The sequence below is a fragment of the Chenopodium quinoa genome, unplaced genomic scaffold, assembly GCF_001683475.1.
Source record: "Chenopodium quinoa cultivar QQ74 unplaced genomic scaffold, ASM168347v1, whole genome shotgun sequence".
NCBI lineage: Eukaryota > Viridiplantae > Streptophyta > Magnoliopsida > Caryophyllales > Amaranthaceae > Chenopodium > Chenopodium quinoa.
Genome location: NW_018744517.1, coordinates 1125527 through 1145689, shown reverse-complemented (window position 1 = coordinate 1145689; position 20163 = coordinate 1125527). Strand labels below are relative to the sequence as shown.

The 20163-nt window shown below is 36.1% G+C and overlaps 1 protein-coding gene across 1 annotated transcript; it reads left to right on the top strand.

Annotated features, from left to right (window-relative positions):
* The first annotated feature begins 15265 nt into the window (after positions 1-15265).
* LOC110698364 lies at positions 15266-19864 on the top strand. Its single transcript, XM_021875777.1, has 5 exons — positions 15266-15574; positions 15945-16062; positions 16147-16583; positions 17646-17985; positions 18648-19864. Exons 1-5 carry the CDS (start codon positions 15531-15533, stop codon positions 19650-19652), a joined length of 1944 nt encoding a protein of 647 aa, XP_021731469.1. The 5' UTR covers positions 15266-15530; the 3' UTR covers positions 19653-19864.
* The last annotated feature ends 299 nt before the right edge of the window (positions 19865-20163 follow it).

The window sequence follows — 20163 nt, the reverse complement described above, 5'->3', positions numbered from 1 at the left end:
TCTTGGTGTATTCGAATTTTGTGAATGAGGTATTGCAACTGATTTAGGAGAGTAACAAGGATGTGTTTAGGCTAAGGCTAAGAACATGGGTGTTTAAGAAATTGGAGAATTATTATGACTATTGATGTTAATTGTGGATGAATGTTGATGATCTGAAAACAGGGAAAACGACCTCTGTTTATAAGGAAAAAAGAGAGTCTAGACGATCATAAGAGATCGGAAGTCCAAAATAAAATATAACAAGTTTTGACGCGACGCGCCAGGGTTGTCGCGCTGATGGTTCTGGCGTTGTGCGCTAGTTCTAAAGGATAGAAAAGTCGTATGGAGTTTGATTTCTAATGGAATTGTATTTTCGAAAGATATCCGGACGTCTTCGTATCACAATAGAACAAGGAATATCAAACAGAGAAGTTTTATTCGATTTTGAATTCTTTAATCCTTAAAAGATAAATTAGAACCTTCTAGAGATTTCTAAACGAGTCCTAATTGTTTTAGGGTTAGAAATATGATCATTTGGGGCCTAAATAAGATATTTCAACTCCACATAACCATTGGGACATAGCTATGGTGGACCTAGGCTCGGTTTGGGTTTGGTTTAGTATTTTGGCCATAACATATTTGTTTTCATTCGAATTTGAACTTATAATATATTGTTAGAAACCTCTTTTCAAACCCCATCCAAATAAACAATTATTGGACATAGATTTAGGACCAAAATAATCTAGTTTGGACGCTTTTATGACTTGGACACGAAATGAACGATTTTTAAGGATATGAAATTCGTGATTTTGTGTTTAAAGGCACAAAATGAATGCTTTTTATTTAAAAAAATTTAGGTAAGGTTAGGAATAGGGTCAAGGCTTATGGAAACTTTGCAAGACTCTTCAAATTATTACCAAACTCGTTAATCAAAGACCTGAAAGGTACTCATCACTGGGTTTGGTTTTGAGAGAGACACAATCCAGTGTGCACCACCCCAAACACAATCAAGGTGTTAATTACAAACAACCTCAAACTGTTCAACTCTTCCTAATCTATCAGATAGTTTCCAAAATCCCTATCCTTAACAAGACTCATTAAGCTCCAGTCTACCACATTGCGATAGGTGATTGAGTTATCCCATCGCTCACAAGCACACCAATATCTAAGAACATGGGCTTCTCCTTTCGGCCCTCTAGTCACCTTAACGTGGTAATGTCTACCAGAATAAACTAGAAGCCTCTTCAGGATCAGCCTGTCACATGTAGGGGGATGAACAACTATTACTTCTCGTGCCCAACCCTTACACACTAATGTAGCATTTTATTTGTCATCGTCTTCCACAAGCTTATGCAAGATATCATTTCTGAGAAGATCAGCATCATAACCAACACTAAAAGCATTGGCGATGACAGGGCCTGTAGGGTCTCTTAATATTACTGGTCTCTCACCCCATCTCTTGTTAAATCTTCTATTAAGCATTCATCTCTTCCTGATTATGTAATTTTGAACTCATTTAGGATATCTATCGACAGCAAAATGATGATTTGTGCAAACACCAGGGTATTTCAAGGAACTATAATCCTCCATAAGGTACTCGACACTATTCTTTGGTACAAAAATAGGCCATGGTGTGATCTCTTCGTTATACACTTGATCTTGATCCTCTTATCATTCTTCATTGTCTTGTGACATTTCTTTAGGAATTATTTCTTCTGCCATTGAAATACTTTAATGCGAGTATCTCAAGAAAGGGAACAAACTCTGACAGGATTAACTTTTTAGAGAGAGAAAATAAGAGAAAGAAATAAAATTGCCATAATGAAGAAGGAAATTTTTTGGTGAAGTGACTACTTGTATTTATAGTCGCTCTTGCGTCACTCCCTTGACGGTTGGAATTCTCCGTTACTTCAATACGTCGTGGTGAAACCACATAATTCTCCAACTTCTAGAAAGTCGTTTATCCAAAATCATGAGGTACTTGACACTATTCTTTGGTACAACCCATATATTACAATTTCTAGAAAATCAAAAATATATTTATGTGGGTATAATTATAAAATATCAATTGCATCGCTTGATCAAATTGAACAAAATATTCATAATTTGTATTGATCATATACTTTAAAGAAACCCAAGATCAGACATAAATAGAAATTAAGTTCTAAAGAGTTATTACATGATTAAAAAACATGTTTAGGTACTTAGTTTAAAAAGAATTAAGAACATGTAACACGTCAAATTTAAGTACATAACTCCTTCACCAAAAGTTAGTTTGGTTAGACAAAAGAAGTCAAAACAGTAAATCCTAGCCTTTGATCAATCCCTAGAATGATTGGTGATTTTGTGTCTTTTGTGTTCTTGCTCGAACATATCAGAGGATAAATCAAAGCTTCTCCTTGTTCTAGTATCATCATCCTTCCCAAACATCTTGGTAGCGACTTCTTTATCCACTTCATCCGTCGCTTCTTCTTTGAAGGTTTATCTTCATCTCTTTGTCGCCCGTGACTTTTCTTCCTCTTCATTGGCTCATCTCTTAAAACCAAATCAGGGTTAGAGCCGCAACATACATTGTTAAATCTAGCTTAGCAATGGAATTAAGCATCTTCTGTCCTCTAAGCATCCTTCTCCATTGCATATTAATTCTCTAAAGCTAATACCTTTAGCTCCTTGTTATCCTCATCTCTCGAGCGAAGCTTCTCTTTCCTAGGGAACTCCATAGATAGTTGATCTATGTTTAGATCAAATTTTATTGTCCCCTTGGGATGAGACTCGACTGTGCTAGAGGTTGGACTCTCTATAACTATGGTAAAAGAATGATTTTTAGCTTGATTTAATGTGGACTTTCAGACAAAAGATTTTTGTTGAGAGAGAAGATACATCTTGCGTATTACAGTGAAAAGTGATTTAATGATCTCAACCTATATTTATAAGTTGAAATAAATGTCCTGGTCACTTTAAAGATTATATAATTTTCGGAAATTACCAAGCAATTACTTCATAAAAGGCTACAAACAGTGTTATTTGATAGGCCTTGCCGAAGGGTAATTTAGTAATTTCTTACTTTCATTGCTTGATTTCCAATAATCAAATTAAGTCGTAAAACGCTTTGTTTAAGGTTGTGTATCTTAATTCAAATTGTAAATCAATATTCTGACAGACTCTACCAAACCATTTATATAGTTTTGTGTAAAAATGAAATCAAACGACGAAATGTAACTAACTCATTAACGCTTGGAAAAATATAAAAACCTTTAAGGCATCCTTCACCCTATCCCATCACCAATTCACACTCTGATCCTCCAAACTTTTAATCCTCCAATCTATGAACTTTGTGAAGTGTGAAATGACCTCTCTTTCTTTGCAAGAAGTGCTCAACTTTTCTGGTAAAAGATTATTTGATTGAGGCTCATGAATTGTGTGAGTTGATAAGAAAATACCGCCAAAACTCCAGGTCTAACTCCTTGTGGAATATTTCATCTTTGACCACCAAAGAAGGTGTTCTAAAAGGCATAGCCTCAATAGGGCCAGCTTTTCATTTCGACCTTTCATCTTCTGATGCTCTGTAAGATTTTCGAAAGGAATTAAGCCTAAGTTAACCAAGTGTATCCTCGGTAAAGGTTCACCCCGCCCTACTCAATTCAATGAATTGCATCCAAACGGAAATTGGGTTTTATGCCAGAATGAAATTAAAGGTTGGGTGCAAGACATGACAGCTAAGGATTAGTTTATGCGGCTTTTCATATTCTATTCATCATGGGAGAAGAAGAGAATTTTTGGTTTCCTCAAACTAGAGACATTTGGCAAGATTCCATTCAACGGATAGCTGACATGTGCTCTTATATTGCTCTAGCGACATTTGGCAAGGTTGCATGACCGTCGCCCTTGCTGATATGGCTTTCCTTAATGGTCTATCACCTTATGACGATAAAGGTCAACAAATCAGAGTGTTCAGCCTGATTGAAGGCACTGGACCTTTATATAACAGAAGTCACAATCTTCTAAAGCAAACGCTGGCAACTTCCTAAAGTTGCAAGATCGTCTTCAATGCCTATATCTCACACTTCGCATCATCATCATATTCTCTCAAGGTGTCGCTAGAGGGAGAGATGCTTTTCATTTTATTTGCTCTTACTCGTTTAACAATATGTAAGTCTGGTGGCATTATGCACTGTTATTGCCACTTGTAGTGAACATTTCCCATAGTGAATCTTTTGTAGTGTTAGGTCCAACCGTGTTAGGACAATTGTACAGATGTCTGTTTAGATGTGGGAAGCTCTCAATGAAGGTTAGAGCTTAGAAAATGTGGGTGAACCATTGTGGTTGGTCACCTGTTGGGGTCATTTTTACATTACTTTATGTATGGAGAAGACCGAGGAAGAATTTAAGAAAGAGATGGCAGCCGAGTCGAATTTGTATGTATTTAAACTTGATTGTAGGGAGAAAACTTTGAAAGTGAACTGTTGTTCATAAACTATTTTGACCACAAAAAAGTTCTTGAACCCAATCTTGTTATGCATTGTCTGCTGGAGTTAGACCCTTTACTTGTTAGTTGGTACATCATGAGCCAGAAGGATAATCCGGATCCTAACAGTGTAAGGGTTTTTGATGCGTTTCCGGAATGGCTCAAAAAGGTAGGCATGAGGGTATCCTTTAATGAGGACTCCCCTTTTTGGTGTCCTATGTTAGCTTCCGGAAATTAACCTGCATGAGAGCCAAAACATTTAGGTTTTGAAGCCTAAAACCCTTAGATGGTAGTCAGATATTTTGGTTTGTGCCATCCTTTTGCTATCCCCTTATTCACCAATGTAACGTTCCTCGTGATTCTTCGCCAAAATTCCATGAAGAAGAAGTTTGGAAGAGTTATTCCCTTACATATCCCAAAGTCGTCTTGCAACCAGGAATCAAGCGATATGGTTTCCATGAGTTATCTTGAATGGTTTTTTATCATGGACCACTTCAAGCTCATGCTGTTGAAGATGGCAAGGCACACTTTGTTGTGAGTGTAGGCAACTATAAAGGCATGAGTTCCTCTATGTGTTTCCTTCACTTGCTTCTTACTTTCCATTCATAATCTACTTTTATGGTAAGAAGAAGACTGTTGTGTCTTCAATCAAAACGAAAGGCAAGACTGCTTACCATCAGATCAATCGCTCATCTAAAATTGCCGTTGAATTAAACTATGAATCTATGGTCGTAGATGATTCACTCGAAAGTATCATTCATCCTCATAGTGATAGGGTTGGATTGAGAAAGATAGTCTCTCTTTCGACCCAAATTTGCTTATAGAAATCAAGGAGTTACAAGCATAGGAACATCCCCATGTCAAGTCACTGTACAAGGTCATAATCTACATTCAAAATAGAACTAGAGGCAGAAACTATTAATATCCCTCTTACCAGTAAGTGCATTTAGCTCTAATTTGTCCAAGCTTCTTATACCTAGTTACTTACTATGATTTGCTTCATATTAGGTCTGATTCCCAATACTAAAAAAAAAAACAGAAATTTCCAAAGAAGACCACGCCTTCCAACCCTAGTTCAATTAAAAGTGATGAAGAAAACATAGGAAATACTGCAAACCATTCAAATCTCTTAGAGAAAGCTGTTGCTTCTAGCCTTCAGTCATTAGAGAAATCACTACCTTGTGATCTTGCACCTTCTTCTCCAACGAATCAAGGACCTGATAAGATGAAGAAAAAAAGGTGATGTAGATGTTGGTGCAACTAAGAACCAGGGCACTGTTTCAGACAAAAAGCCATTAAGGTGTAGTTCATTGTCTGGCGATAAACCTGGAGCCTCAAACATTGAAGGTGATGTCGGTACAAAAACAAGTCCTCGCCAATCGAACCTCGAAGCTTCCATTTCTAGAACAACTCCAGTTTCCTCTCTTAAGTCATAGCAATCTAAAGATCATAGCTCCATACAAATAAACCGGCCTGCTCAAATTGTTAATACTAATGTTGATATCGGTGCCCCCTAGTTTCTTACCCATCGCTTATGACTTCAGAGTCCATATAAGAGCTAAAATAACCATTTATTGTTGTTAAGGTCTAGGTAAAACTGTCCAGGATGTTGCTAAACAAAGGAATAATAACTCTCCATTTGTTCCAACTTTAGAATCTTTATTTGAATCAGCACATCTTTCTATAATGATTCAATAGTAGGAGGCAGAGATTCATTATGAATTTGAACTAGAAGTTACATTATAAATGCTCAGACTAGGGATGTTGAGCCTGAGACTGATGCTATAAAATCAAGCCTTTGTCATGAAGCTCTTGCAGAAAAGAATGCATCTTCAAATTTAGGTAAATGACAAAAGTCTCCCCTTTTTGTCTCCTTGCTGATGTCTAATATGCTTTATTATTTTCACCATTGACAACCTTCAAGATCGCATAAGAGAGAAGAAACAACAGAAGAACTAGATATTATGTTGTAAACCATTTTATGATGTTGCGAATAATAACATGCATATAGATTTTGAAGCGCTAATAAAGTACCAGATCTGAATTTTCTTTTTATGTAATTATCCATAATATTTGTTCAAACTTAAAATGTACATAGAAAAGATATACTAAACATATCCAATCTTAAGTACTCCAAATTCAGAGCTAGACTCTGTAGGTGAATTCTGTTTATCTTCATCTGCATCTGCCTCTTTTATCTTAGTGGTTGCACTTGATACCACTTTCAGTTTAGGAAATGATTAGGAATCAAGTTTGAGTACAATTTCACCTGTCTTTGGTGTTGACTACACAAGAACTCTGGGAAAATCTAGATTTGTATTAATCATAAAAGCTTCTACATTAGCACACACTACTTCATATTCATCACCATTCCATAGTATTATTTTATGATGCGAAGAAGAAGGGATAACATACATATTATGCAACAATTCTCTACCTAAGACAACATTACAAGATGCCTCTCCTCTTACTATAAAAACTCTGAAATAGTCCTCTTACTTAGATTTCAATACATGCCAACCCTTCTATACGTTTAGACTTGCCATTGAAACCAACAATATTAATCTTTACACTAGCTAAATCTTTCTTGCTATTACCAATTTTATGAAAAACAGACAAAGGCATTAGATTTATAGTGGCTCTAGTATCGACTAATACTTTTCCTAGCTCAAACCCTTCAAAATTCACGATCACAAAAAGAGGTTTGTTATGTTCATTATTAACATTATAATCTTTTAACAAATGTCGAATAACTAATTACTCCTAATCATGTGTCACTGTTTCTCTACTAGGTGAACTAGATGATGCTTTATTCAATTCAATAGATATAGTAGAGAGTCTATACTTACCTGCAGCTTTTGCCTGATCCACTTCATCTGCCCATGTACTGGTACCAGGTTTCACCACTTGAGCTCTAAACACCACTAGTAAAGTCACGGTATTGCAATCTATCTCGCAAACATCCTTTGAATACTTTGACAAGAATTCCAGATCTGATCTTGAAACTTTTAAATCAAGATCTTCTAGATCATAGTCTACTAACTCAAATGCAGGTTGATCTGTGGCCATCAGATCCTCACCTAAGCTTTTTTCCTTATGATACTCTAGAGCCTCGTCTTTTTCTGGAATGCTTTCCATCAACTCCTTCACTATGGGATGATTCTGGATATCAACGCTAGACAGTTCAGTGAACTTTACACCATCCATTGATTGCTCAATCGATGTGTCAAATCCAGGCTAAACAATTTGTGATGGAATGGTTTTGAGGACACCTTTCTTCAAAGCATCTTCATCCAGTTGAACTGTCATCGCTTGAATCTGGCTGCTTAAATTTCTTCTCACTGATCTCGCCTTTTTTATGGATTTTCTTTTTTCCTTGAGCTTCATATAATCATTTTTTGTAAGTTTGTCCTTTAACACTCCTTTTATTCCCCTTTTCATGCTCACATGGTTGTCTTGCTTGCACATAGGCAAAAGATTCTCATTTCCTTCATTCACCTTATGATATCCCAGCCTGTTCTTTACAGAAGGGTTTAGATAGTTGATCTCTATCCTCTTCTTATGATGAACTCTTTGGTGTTTAAGTATCTAATTAGGATCATTTGGGATGGTCTTAATCCTGACCAATTCAAAATGCAACAGATTTACACAAGAATGACAAAGATATGTTATGTTGCAAGCTCTTGAGTCCCTCTACTACTTTAACCTTTAGAGGAAACAACTTAATTGCTTCTTTGTAAGACTGTGCATTCTGTTTATAATTGCTTATTTTGTTAGGAGACCTGTGAGCCTTTAGACCACTCTAAGAGGTCTGAATTTGTCTTTCTTCCCCTTAGGGTTTAATTCAGTAAGATTCATCGCCCGATATTCTTGTTCTGAATTTCTTAATGCATTCGTTTTGATCTTTTTATTCAGAAAACCTTTGAAGGCCAAACATTCACTGGTAGCATGAGCAAAACTGAAGTGCCATCTGCACATCATTATATCTTCATAGTCATCGTCTTGTCATTGATTTGACACAATTACTCCTTCCTTGACTAGCCTCTCATAAAATCTAACGACAACAGTAACCTCTTTCAGTCTTTGTATGTTATCCTGCACAATATCCATGTCAGCGCTTACCATAATACAATTCATTTCATAGAATTCAGACTCTAGTGGAGACTCTAACACTAATTCGCAAGAGCTAACTTGCTCATTAGGGAAATTTATGTGCTTTATAGCAATTTCATACTGAATCTTTTTCTAAATATTATGCAATCGTTAGTCTTATGAGTAAAAGCGTCATGCCATTTACAATAGTTCTTTCTTTTAACCTCATCAGGACTTCTAGTTTTATGCCTCCCTGCTAACTATATCTTTTTATGACTAAAAAGCCAATAATAGATTTCATCACATCTCCTAATATTGAAGTTATATTCCCTCTTTTCATCAGATTCCAAGTCTTTTTTGTAAGTAAGCTTCTTATTAGTTAGCGGACACTTGAATGAAGGACCCTGTACAAAGTCGGCTATTACCGCTTCAAACACATCATCTTCGAGATCACATTCCTCAGCCATGCTAGCATAATACTTATGTTTAAAACTAGACTCTTCTTCTAACCATCTCTCATAAGCCATCATAGCGCTAGACAAAGCGATAAAATCAAAGAAGTATTGTCCTTCAAACATTTTCTTGAAAGGAAAAGACAAACAATAGACATCTACTTTTGGTCCCCTATCCTGATCTTAAGTGCTATGACGATAAATAGTTCCATCTTTGCACTGGATTGGAGTAAGGAACACTTATGGACTACTAATTAAAGCCTACACATAATACTAGCTAGCTTGGCCCAAACGAAATGAACTAAAACTTATTAACACTAAGCCCGATAAGAAATTAGGCCTAATCCAAATATTAAACCTTGCTTCTGACGGATTTAGAGCACCTATGTTAAAATCTAAGGCTGCCACAGGATAATCCGCACGGCCTGGCGAGCGCAACTCATAAAATTGTGCGCGGCATCTAGCACAACCCTCAGAGATATGCTCGCGGAAGATTCTGAAGTTTAGAGACTAGAAGTTGCGCTGCCATGTGTAGCGTAACCCATTTAAGTTACGCGCGCCACCTGCTGCGGCGGAATCTCCGAAACCCTAATCTCACCCATTCCCTATAAATAGAGGTTCAATACGAGCTCTAAACACATAGAAAAATAACCTAAAAGTTAGCGGTAACATTTTTGTGAACTTATGTTATAATCAACCCTCTTATCCTAATCACTCACCCCTTTTAATTTTTTTACTTCTACGGTGGAGGTTCCCTAGCAAAAAGGTGTCCATGAACATTCTAAACAAAGATCTAGCAAGGAAATGTGGTAAAACCTGAGCACTTAGATAAATCTCTTTCACTTTTCTTGCATAAATCACTTAAATTAATTAATTAGTGTTGCTTGATCATGCTAAATAAACATTTTAATCAATTCGACATAGTATTCTTTTATTAAATACGACTAGAATTGGATCAATTAATTTATTGTTTTATCACTTAAGCCAAGGCGAATCTTGTTTATGATTGTTCTTTCCCGAATTTGAATTAAATAAGAATAATGACATTTGTTGTAATGTAATCTTTATGTGATCGACCAGTGTAAATAAAATCAACTAACTTAGTTATAGGTATCACGTTGCATATATTGTTTGGTAATGAAATTGTGATAAAGGAAGAGCTAGTAGAGGCCACACTAGGGCCAAGATAGCGATTCCCCCCTAAAGGGAAAGTTATTTTAGTACCCTCACTCGCAAACTCATTTCTAGTACAAGTAGACCATTTTAGGCATAGGTAAAATTATTATTCGTGCTATATATCCCATGAATTCTACTTGGGAGAAAGGCATGAACAAGGTTTATGAGTTTTCCTAAAACTCATTGGCGACTTTTTATTGGTTTCTTATAAAAAAGCGTGATGATAGTATAATTCTAATTCAAGGTCCCCCAAACAGTCAGTAATTCAAATCCTAACACACCCTAAAAAGTGTAAAACCCTAGGCTTTGAAGGGCCATGGGCATAGAGGAAGTGGGATCTGCAACGACGGTCTACCCTCCTCATAATGGTGCGCTAATCTGAACCTTGCGCGTGCCTTCTGCTACGAGACCACTTTGATTCTTCGTGAATTAATGGCTCGTCTAAACAATATCATTATTTATGAATTGTTGAAAGGCGATGGTATCCCTTTGAATGCAGTTTTGTATCTTTTTCTTTCTTTTTTTTTACAAAAAAAAAAAAAAAAAAAAAAAAACAAGTGTGTTAGTTTTCTTAATTTTTCGTACTTCCTTTAGGGCTGGGTATCAAGCTTGGGACGAAGACACCCGGGCACTTGCATTCTACGTTTACCATCTAACAATCCATCCTTTTCAAACCATCTCCCCTTGTCGGCTCGTCCTAGTCCAATAATGTTAACCATCAAACAACTCCAAGAAGAGATTATTCGTATCAGTGAAGAATAGGCTCAAGAGGACAAGAAAAGAAGAATTAAGAAATTTGAAAAGGCCAAAAATAAGGAGGCCGAGGCTCTAGATATATAATAAAAAAATAGATGCTTTAGCCGAACGAGAAAAGACGTTGGAGAAACTTTATCTTTGTTCTACTATGGGGAACAAGTACTTTGATGCAGAAAAGTTTGCTCCTCCTATAGGACTTACTTTAATTGAAAAGTTTGTAGCTACAGACTTACCAATGTTTAAGGTGACCAACAATCCAAAAAATCATCTAATGAGTTTTACTGGCACTATGGCTTTAAAAGGAGTCGATTCTAAGCTTTATGTTTTAACGTTCCCTTTATCTCTTGACCCAGCTGCAAGAGAGTGGTACTATGGTCTGGATGCCAAATTCAAGAGTACATGGTAAGATGTAGTTTCGGCTTCCATCACCCAATATGTGAATAATGTAGAGTTCAAATCAACTTTGTGTGAACTTGAAATGCTCAAGCAAGGTGACGATGAAGATTTCCTTGCTTTATATGGTAGATGGCGTGAAAAGGCCGCCTGAACTCGAGTTAGTACAAAAATTCATTGACAATTGTTATGAAAGTACAACAAGCATCTACGTTACCTTGGTTTAGACACTATTCATAAGGCCTATTCTGTGGCAACTAGGATTGCAGAAGATCTTGCAAAAGAAAAGGCAAATAATCCTCATCATCATCATCAACCTAAAAGCAACTACAAAAAGGAGAATGATAACACTTCATCCTATATTACAGTTTTCGCAACGTCCAAACAATAGATTAATAACAATAATCGAAGAACATGGATGAGAGATCGAAAGTTCACACAATTGCCTGTGACATACAAAGAACTTCTAGAATAATTGACTGAAAAGAGTTTACTATTGCCAATTGGGCCAACGCCTCCTGCCTCCATAGAAAAAAGACATCCTTAATGGCATGATACCGAATGGTTCTTTGTTTTAAATCACAAGGCTGAAGAGCTAGTAGACGATGGGGAAATTCCCACGCCTAAACCCAATAATAATATTTCCCTAATGGGAATATTTCACATTGATGAGGACCATGTGAGGAATGGTGGTTCAATCCCTTGGTACATCACTCCCATAGGGAAATCTCTAACCACAACACTCATAGGGGAAACTAATGAAGTGTGTGGACTATGGGACAATGACATTAAAGACTTATTTGTCTCAAAATATGCCGTTGTCCCACCTCCACCTTGTCTTCAAGTTAAAACAAATGGAGTGCTTGATTGGGAATAATTTTTTGGAAAATAAGAAGAATTATAAAACCTTTCCTTAGAAGAGCAATGATATCAAGCACAACTGATAGAACATTTAGAAATTAAGACATATTCAACACCTTTAAAAGAAAATTGGTTCATGAATACTAAGGCTAACCCAAACGAGATGGATCACTTGATTCGTTCTGAGCGAGTCTATCAAACACAACAAAATAGATCTTCGACCAACCAAGGTCAAGCTCAAAATCCAACACCACCTCCACCTGAGGTAGAGGATCCATTGGTAAAACAACTTCGCCAATCTAAGGCCAATGTTAGCATTAGGTAACTCCTTAGTACCTCTAAGGAACATAAGAATTCTCTAATGAATGCCTTAACTGCTTTGTCCGTATGTATGGACACAACTCCTAGGGATTTCGTTAGCTTGCTTACTAGCTAAAAATCCGACAAATCAATCATCTCACTAGTGATGATTTGCCATCTTTAGGGAATTTTTCAACGCTCGCCCTACTTTGGGTCATGTTTTTAAGCATGGCGGCATTCAAAGGAAAAGAAGCTAGAGAAAAAGAGCCGCCAATAAGTTGTACGAACTTGTAAACCATTCACTATCACGGAGATCGCTAACTCCATAGTGGTCGGGAACCATGACTGGATGTTCGGGGATGATGGTACGAATCCAACCTAAAAGAGATTGAACCCGCCTAATATAGGCCTCTACTCTATTCTTATGGTATTCATATGCGCTTTTCGATCAACATACATACATCAAGTTAATCCTAAACCTGTTTAATCTACGTTGGTTGATTATCAATGCACAATTAAATCTTTTATTGGTGATCACTTGAATTAAATTCATATTAATCCTAAATCAAATTATTAATATCTTATTAGGCTTGATTTCAAGTACAAATTCCCTTAAACCTCCAAGAAGGGGCGTGATCAAGAAATAGCAATACATCATGCAACATATGATTAATACAATAATCATCATCATAAGAACATCATCAAAATATTGTTAGTAGTAAGATCCTAGGCATGATACTAAACGGATTAATAACAAATCCTAGCATGTCACTAATAACAAGATCAACGCATTATCCTTAACATGATACTAGGAATCAAAATAACATCTAAACATGATTTCTACTCCAAAATCAAAAGGATAATAAAAAGGATAATTGAATTACTCACTTTGATGCCTTAAACTTCTAGCTATTAAAACAATACACATGTTAGTAAACTACAAGAAAGTTAAATCAATAATGTAAATAAATCAAATATGAATAGAAAGAGAGATTTGGGACCAAACCCTCAGAACTATAAACCTTTCACTTCGAAGTCAAAGGCAACGTCGAGTATGGCTAGGAGTATTCGTATCTCACAAAGGAAGTATTGTTACTGATTTGGGAGAGTATCAAGGATGTGTTTAGGCTAAGGCTAAGAATATTGGATGTTTGATAAGGAGTGTTGATGATGATTGGATCTAGGTAGTTATAGCTTATGATTGATGGTTTTAGCTGATTTAGAAACGGGGAAAACGACCTCAGTTTAAAGGGAAAAAAGAGAGTCTGTACGATTAGAAAAAATCAAAATTTGAATGGAAGTAAAACTAACTATGACGCGCCGCGTTGGGTATTGACTCGCCGAGTTAGGACCATCACGGAGCGTTGGTCCAGGCGTCGGGCCCTGGTTTAGAAGATAATTAAATTTGTATGGAGTTTGATTTCTAATGGTATTAGATTTGTGAAATATATCCGGGCGTCTTTGAATACGAACAGGATGGGGATTATCATATGAGATGTCTTATTCAATGTCGAACTCTTTGATCTTTATCTTTTCGGCACGGATAGATTAGAATCTTCTAGAGGATCTTAGAAGTTCCTAACTAACTTAGGATTGGTAATTAGATATTTGGACCCTCATATGATAATTTGATCGTAGATAAGGTGGACCTAGGCTCGGTTTTGGGCTCGATTTAGTATTTTGGCCATAACTTATTCGTTTTTAGTCGGATTTGGGCTTGTAATATATTGTTGGGAAGCTCTTTCCAACCCCATTCAAATAGACAATTATTGGACTAGGATTATGGAACAAAATAATCTGGGTTGGACGTTTTTATAATTTGGACACGAAATGAATGATTTTTTAGCACACGAAATGAATGATTTTTAGGGTTTAAAGACACAAAATGAATGTTTTGGATTAATACATTTTAGGCAAGGTTAGATATAAGGTCAAGGATTAAGGAAACCTCACGAGAGTCTTCAACTTTTTATCAAACTCGTTAATCAAAGACATGAAAGGTACTCATTACTAGGTTTGGTCTTTGGGGAAACACAATCAGGTGTCTACAGAAGCCCCCACTTTGACTGAGTTTGGAGAAACGTATGTTTCGAAAACAAAAGTCAAAGTAGATCAATAGGGACGGAGAATGATTCTGAACATTTTGCGATCCTGAATTATCCTTTTTAAATGCCTGTACCTGCAGAAAACGTCAGTCTTGGAGATCAGTTCCTTCGTCTCTCCCTTGAAACTTGTCATGAATTTCATGAACTTGTCTCGGGTGATGTGAGCAGACTGTCCTGCCGCTTGGGGCTGGCCGGATGACTTACTCGGACCTGCTTGAGCATCGCCTCGTTCCTTGTTGTCTCTGGAATTTAGCTTGATTTGATGAAGTTGTCAGTAGTGTCTGCTTGATTGATTTCTAAGAGATTGTTGTACTGCCATAGCTATATGTATATATATATATATATATATATATATATATATATATATTAGTGAGATCATGTGAGAACCAAGGTGAATAATAGGAATTAGGAACCAATCCAGCCTTTAATCGCGCTTTCATTAATGGCATTTTCGTAATTTCACGGATTTTAAAACTTTTTTCTAGTTTTTTAACTTTTAAGGCAATTTTATTTACTTTATAACTGATTTTATTTGCTTTTACTAACTTTTCATTTACTTTTTAGAAATGAAACTGGAAATCACTTTGTAAAATTGAAATATTAAGAAAATGCCATTAATGATACGGGAAGCATGTGGACCGGATGAACATTATAATTTGGTTATATGTATATATAAATAAAGAAAAAAGTATGTTAATAGTCAACTGGGTCGGAGTAAATACGTTAGTCTAACACCACTCTTCTTAATTGTTTCTCTTTTGACAACTGCAGAACTTTCCGTCTCCTCTCTCTACTCTGCACTTTGCTGTAATGAAATGAAAGTGAAACTTCAATCCATTTTTCATGCGTAGATTACTAGATTGATACAACTTTTGGCTCGACTGATCATTTCGAAATCCCAATTTGGAAATTCCAAAAGAGTTGTGAAGTTGCTTTCTTGAGCTCCTCAATATGCAAAATACTTCAGATAAAAGTCAAGTTAAACAAGATGAAAGGTGAAATGATCAACTCTATTTATATTCTGCAAATTTGGTTTAATTATTAGCTAAACTAAATCAATTTTTTGTGTCAATTAAAATAATGGGTTTAGTGTTCGTTCGTTGTTTCTTTTATAATTAGCTTAAATTATCTTTAGGGTTCTTCCCCAATTCTTTTTATTTTTATTTTTATTTTTATTTATTTTTTTATTTTTTTATTTTTTTTGTGTTGAAGTTTTTGATTGCACATTTTGTGATACATAGCTGGAATTATTAATTTTTAACCATGATTTTCGGATGAAATTACTCCCGAGTTGCTAATTTGTGTTTATGAGTGATAGTTTAGGGAGCTATGCTAAAAGATTGACTGATTTATTACGTTAATTAGATCAAATGGTGAAGGGGATTCACGGATGATTACAATCGAATATCTTCGGGCGAGATTGCTTTCAGAAAGATCGATTTCGAAAGCAACCAAAGAGAGAGCTGATGAGCTTGCAAAAAGGGTTAGTTTTTAGTGTTGTTTGGGTTTGTACAGTGCTTTTGTTTTGTAGATTACTTTTTTCATGTTTGATATGCAATATTCATAGGTTAAGGAGTTAGAAGATCAGCTGAAAGTTGTAACTCTTCGGCGAAAAAGGGCAGAGAAGGCAGCTCTGGATGTATATTCGTATCTAGATAGTCTTGGGGTCAGTGACATTTCTGAGGTTTATGAGTCCGATTCCAATGAGGATGAATCTCAGTACGATTCTGATATGGATAATGGGGATACAACCAAGGTCAATAAGGCGTTTGGCCCTTTGGAAACTGAGCAAAATGATAGGGAGCCATTAGGTTTGGAGCCGGAGTCTACCCCTTCATCCGGTAGATCATTGTCTTGGAAAGGTCGCAAGGATAGTACTCGACTGCTGGACAAGAAAGGTCTCAAATCTTCCATCCGAAGCCAAACTAGTCTTGCTCAAGTTAACTCTTCTCCAAGGCAGCGCCTTGATAAATCATGCCGCCAGATCAAAAGAAGAGAATCAAGGTACATGTTTGTAGTCATTCCCAAAATTGATGCTGTTTTGATTCTTGATGATAAAAGTTATACATATATTAAGTTCATTTTTGTGTACATAGCATCATTTAATTTGTTTACGGCCAAAGGATCCTTGCTCGTAATTGGCACTGAAGATCTCCTCTAGGTGAGTAAATTGATTGACTTAGGCTGCAATTGCTGGAATTGTATTTAGCTATCAATCCCACGGTGAATAAGTTGCAGCCTTATCAATACTATTCAACTTGTTGAAGTCCTAAAGTGAAGTTAATTAGACAAAAGTTATTCTAAACAATCATGAATTAACCACTAGGCAAAGGCCATGCCTCATTTGGTATAATTTTGATTCAACCTGATTATTTTGGTAAAACTGACGAATTCAAGAAGACAATTTAATGTAATTAGCAATACCTAACAGCATAGAAGCATTCAGCCCCATGCCAACTCAATTACAGTATCAAGCTGCAGTAGATAACCACTCCACACTAATGTTATTCCAAGGGGAAACCAAACTATGTTAGGTGAGTATGAAGAGTAGTGTATGATGAATTGAAACCCTTGCCAAATCTCTATTGAGATTCATGTAGCAAGCAAAACTCATGAAACACGTTGAGCAAGACCGAAAGTCACTATGGATAAAGGTCATGATTATGATAAGTATTCATTCACCTTTGTATATTAAGGCACAATACTCAGTGTTGATGCAACCACACAATAACCTATCTTTCAAACTAAACACAGAAGTTGGATATAATATGATGCTGCTGAAAAGTATATCTAGTACTCTCTGTTTTTGGTAAGGGTTTCAATTTTGGCTTGACAGCTTTCCAATGCACAACTTTAAACCATGTATATATTTAATGAAATAAGTGAAATTATAAAAATTTAATATTTTGAAATTATACATTGAGATGAATCCTACATCTTACATGATGATATTTGATTCCATATATATTAGAAACATAATATGGTCAAAGTGAAATTTGTAAATAAAAAAAGCTTAGGGAATTTGTGAATTTTAATATTCAACAGTTTTTTGGTTTATGCTGTCAGGTCAACAATTGAGGAGCCCAGACATGATTCTAGTATGTCTAATGCTCAAGATAGCAATGCCATGGACTGCTTGGACCGTGGTCTTGATTGTTTGGACTTCCAGAGTGTGGGATCAAGAAAATCTCCTGAGAGATTCGGTCAGAGAGGTTCTGGAAAGGATAAAGTTTCTTGCTCCTTTGAAACTCAAGCACGGGAATATGATGCTGGTAGTTCCTCGCATGAATATGAATGTAGCGGTGAGATGGAAAGAGCTCATCAACATCAAGCACAACTCATAAAATGTTATGAAGCTCAGGAAAAGGATCAAAGAGAGTGGGAAGAAAAATATGGAGAGAATAATGTTAGTATGCTATTATACTTTTTTATTATTATAATTCTTATCCCAAAATTTCATTGCATATGGTTTTTTCTCTATATTTCAAAGTCCTTGTTTAGATGATGATGTAGGTATCACCCCATTGCATGATAATGTTTAGTTGTTCAATCCTCAACTCATTTGTAAAACCCATGTTTGTAGGGTTCATGATGAGACCAAATTTGAAGAAACATCAAAAGTTCAAAAAGATTATTTAAAGAGGATGTGAGAAAGTAATCCGATATTGTATTTTTAACCTCTTTAATTTTACCAGCTTTTTTCTATTTGTGCCATGTATATGTTGAAGTGGTATCTGGTGCTTGTTACATATGGGATGAAACTACATAGAAGACGTTAGATCTCTTCAGTAAATTTAGCAATTGGTGTAACAATCAGCAAACTTAACTAATGGCTAGCTGTTTGATATCTGTTGTCAAACTACTTTAATGTTACGTAGCTAAACTACTGAACATTAGTAAGCTGGGATTAATGCTAGCTTGTACATTGTTATTTTTCTATGTTTCTGTATTTAATTAATACAACATTCAATTTGATTTCGATGGCTAAAATGTAGAATTTCTTCCCTTTTTTTTCTTTAAATCCTGATAAATCTAAACCTTAATAGTGCATGGCGTTGAATTTTGTAGGATTCATGTGAACCTGGTAGCCATTCAGATGTCACAGAGGAGAGAGACGAGAACAAAGAAACAGTTCCTCAACTCGTCGACGTTGGTGCTTGCCATGACCACAAAGTTGGGACGCAGACCAATTCTGTAGGAAGAAAACTATCAATAACCCATTTCAATAGTTTCAAGCTATCCCCTGATGCTACTAGTGGTAGTACAGAGAAACATAAATTCAGTGAGATGCAGCCTAGTGGATCTCCTGCTCCTGAATTTGCTTTCTCTGCAACGAATAGTAATCAATCTTTGGAACACGCAGCTAGACAATCATTACAAGCAGGTCATGATGACCCATCATACAGTGGTAGTGTTTCCTGTGAACTACAACCACCTTGGAAAGATGACTCTCGTTCACTTGTACCCCATGAAGAACCATCTTATAGGGTGAAAACAGTACTAGAGGCCCTTCATGAAGCCAAGCTACTAATTAAACAACAAATTAATAGTTTTCCAGACACCAAGATATCTGTTGGCAGAATAATTGAAACTTCTGTTCCAGCAAACGGCGATGTCGATTGGTTAAACATTCCTGTTGGATGTCCTGGACTTTTCAGAGTGCCATCTGCTCCAGATTGTCAATCTCTCATTCAGAGTACGTTACCAAGTTCAAATCATTTATCAGAACTAACCATTTCTGCTCTTGACACAAGACCTCTTGCAGTACAAGGCCACCAATATATTTCCTGTCCGTTGGGTTCCCAGCTTAGTAGTCCTGGTGCTGAGTCCCTCTTCTCTACTCCGGATATCCCTAATAGGCAACCAAGATTTGACTTTCAGTTTAACACCAACATATCTTCTGGTAATTCTAATGAATTGACAAGTTTAGTCTTTCCAGACTTCTTCCCACATATGCCGTCACACCAGATGATGGGCAGCCAGTTCCCGAGGAACAATGAAGGAATACTCCCATATGGATATCCTTCGTTTCAAAATCATGATGTCAGATCAAATACATATAGAGATAGATAGTTAATCATATGAGTTGCTTGACCTTGCAATTATTGGTGTATTAATATACTAATATAATGAATTTTAATACATTACCAGAATTGATATATAGTGCTGGCTTCTTGCAGTTGCTGCTTGTACTTGTATATACTATTTTGTTACATTGTATAAGTGCCATATTGTGAAATTGATTATTTGATATCTGCATGCCATCATGCTTCTGCTGTGGTTGATGATCAGTTTTATTCGTGTATTTTTGCTTTTGTTTGTTGGAATCTGTCTGATTTTTTGACATGGGAGTATATCAACGAAGAAAATTTCCGTTCTATATGTAATGTTCATACCTCCAAATTAGCTTTGTGTCATATACGTCTTTCGATAGCTCTCATCCACTGGAATCTGTATTTATTTCTTGACATATGTTGTACTGTTTATCATTTTTTTTTTTTTTTTTGAATTGCAGAGTGATTTGATGATCAAATGTCTTTGTAACCCGGAAAATTAGCTGCAGGCCTACAGAACAATCGTTTCA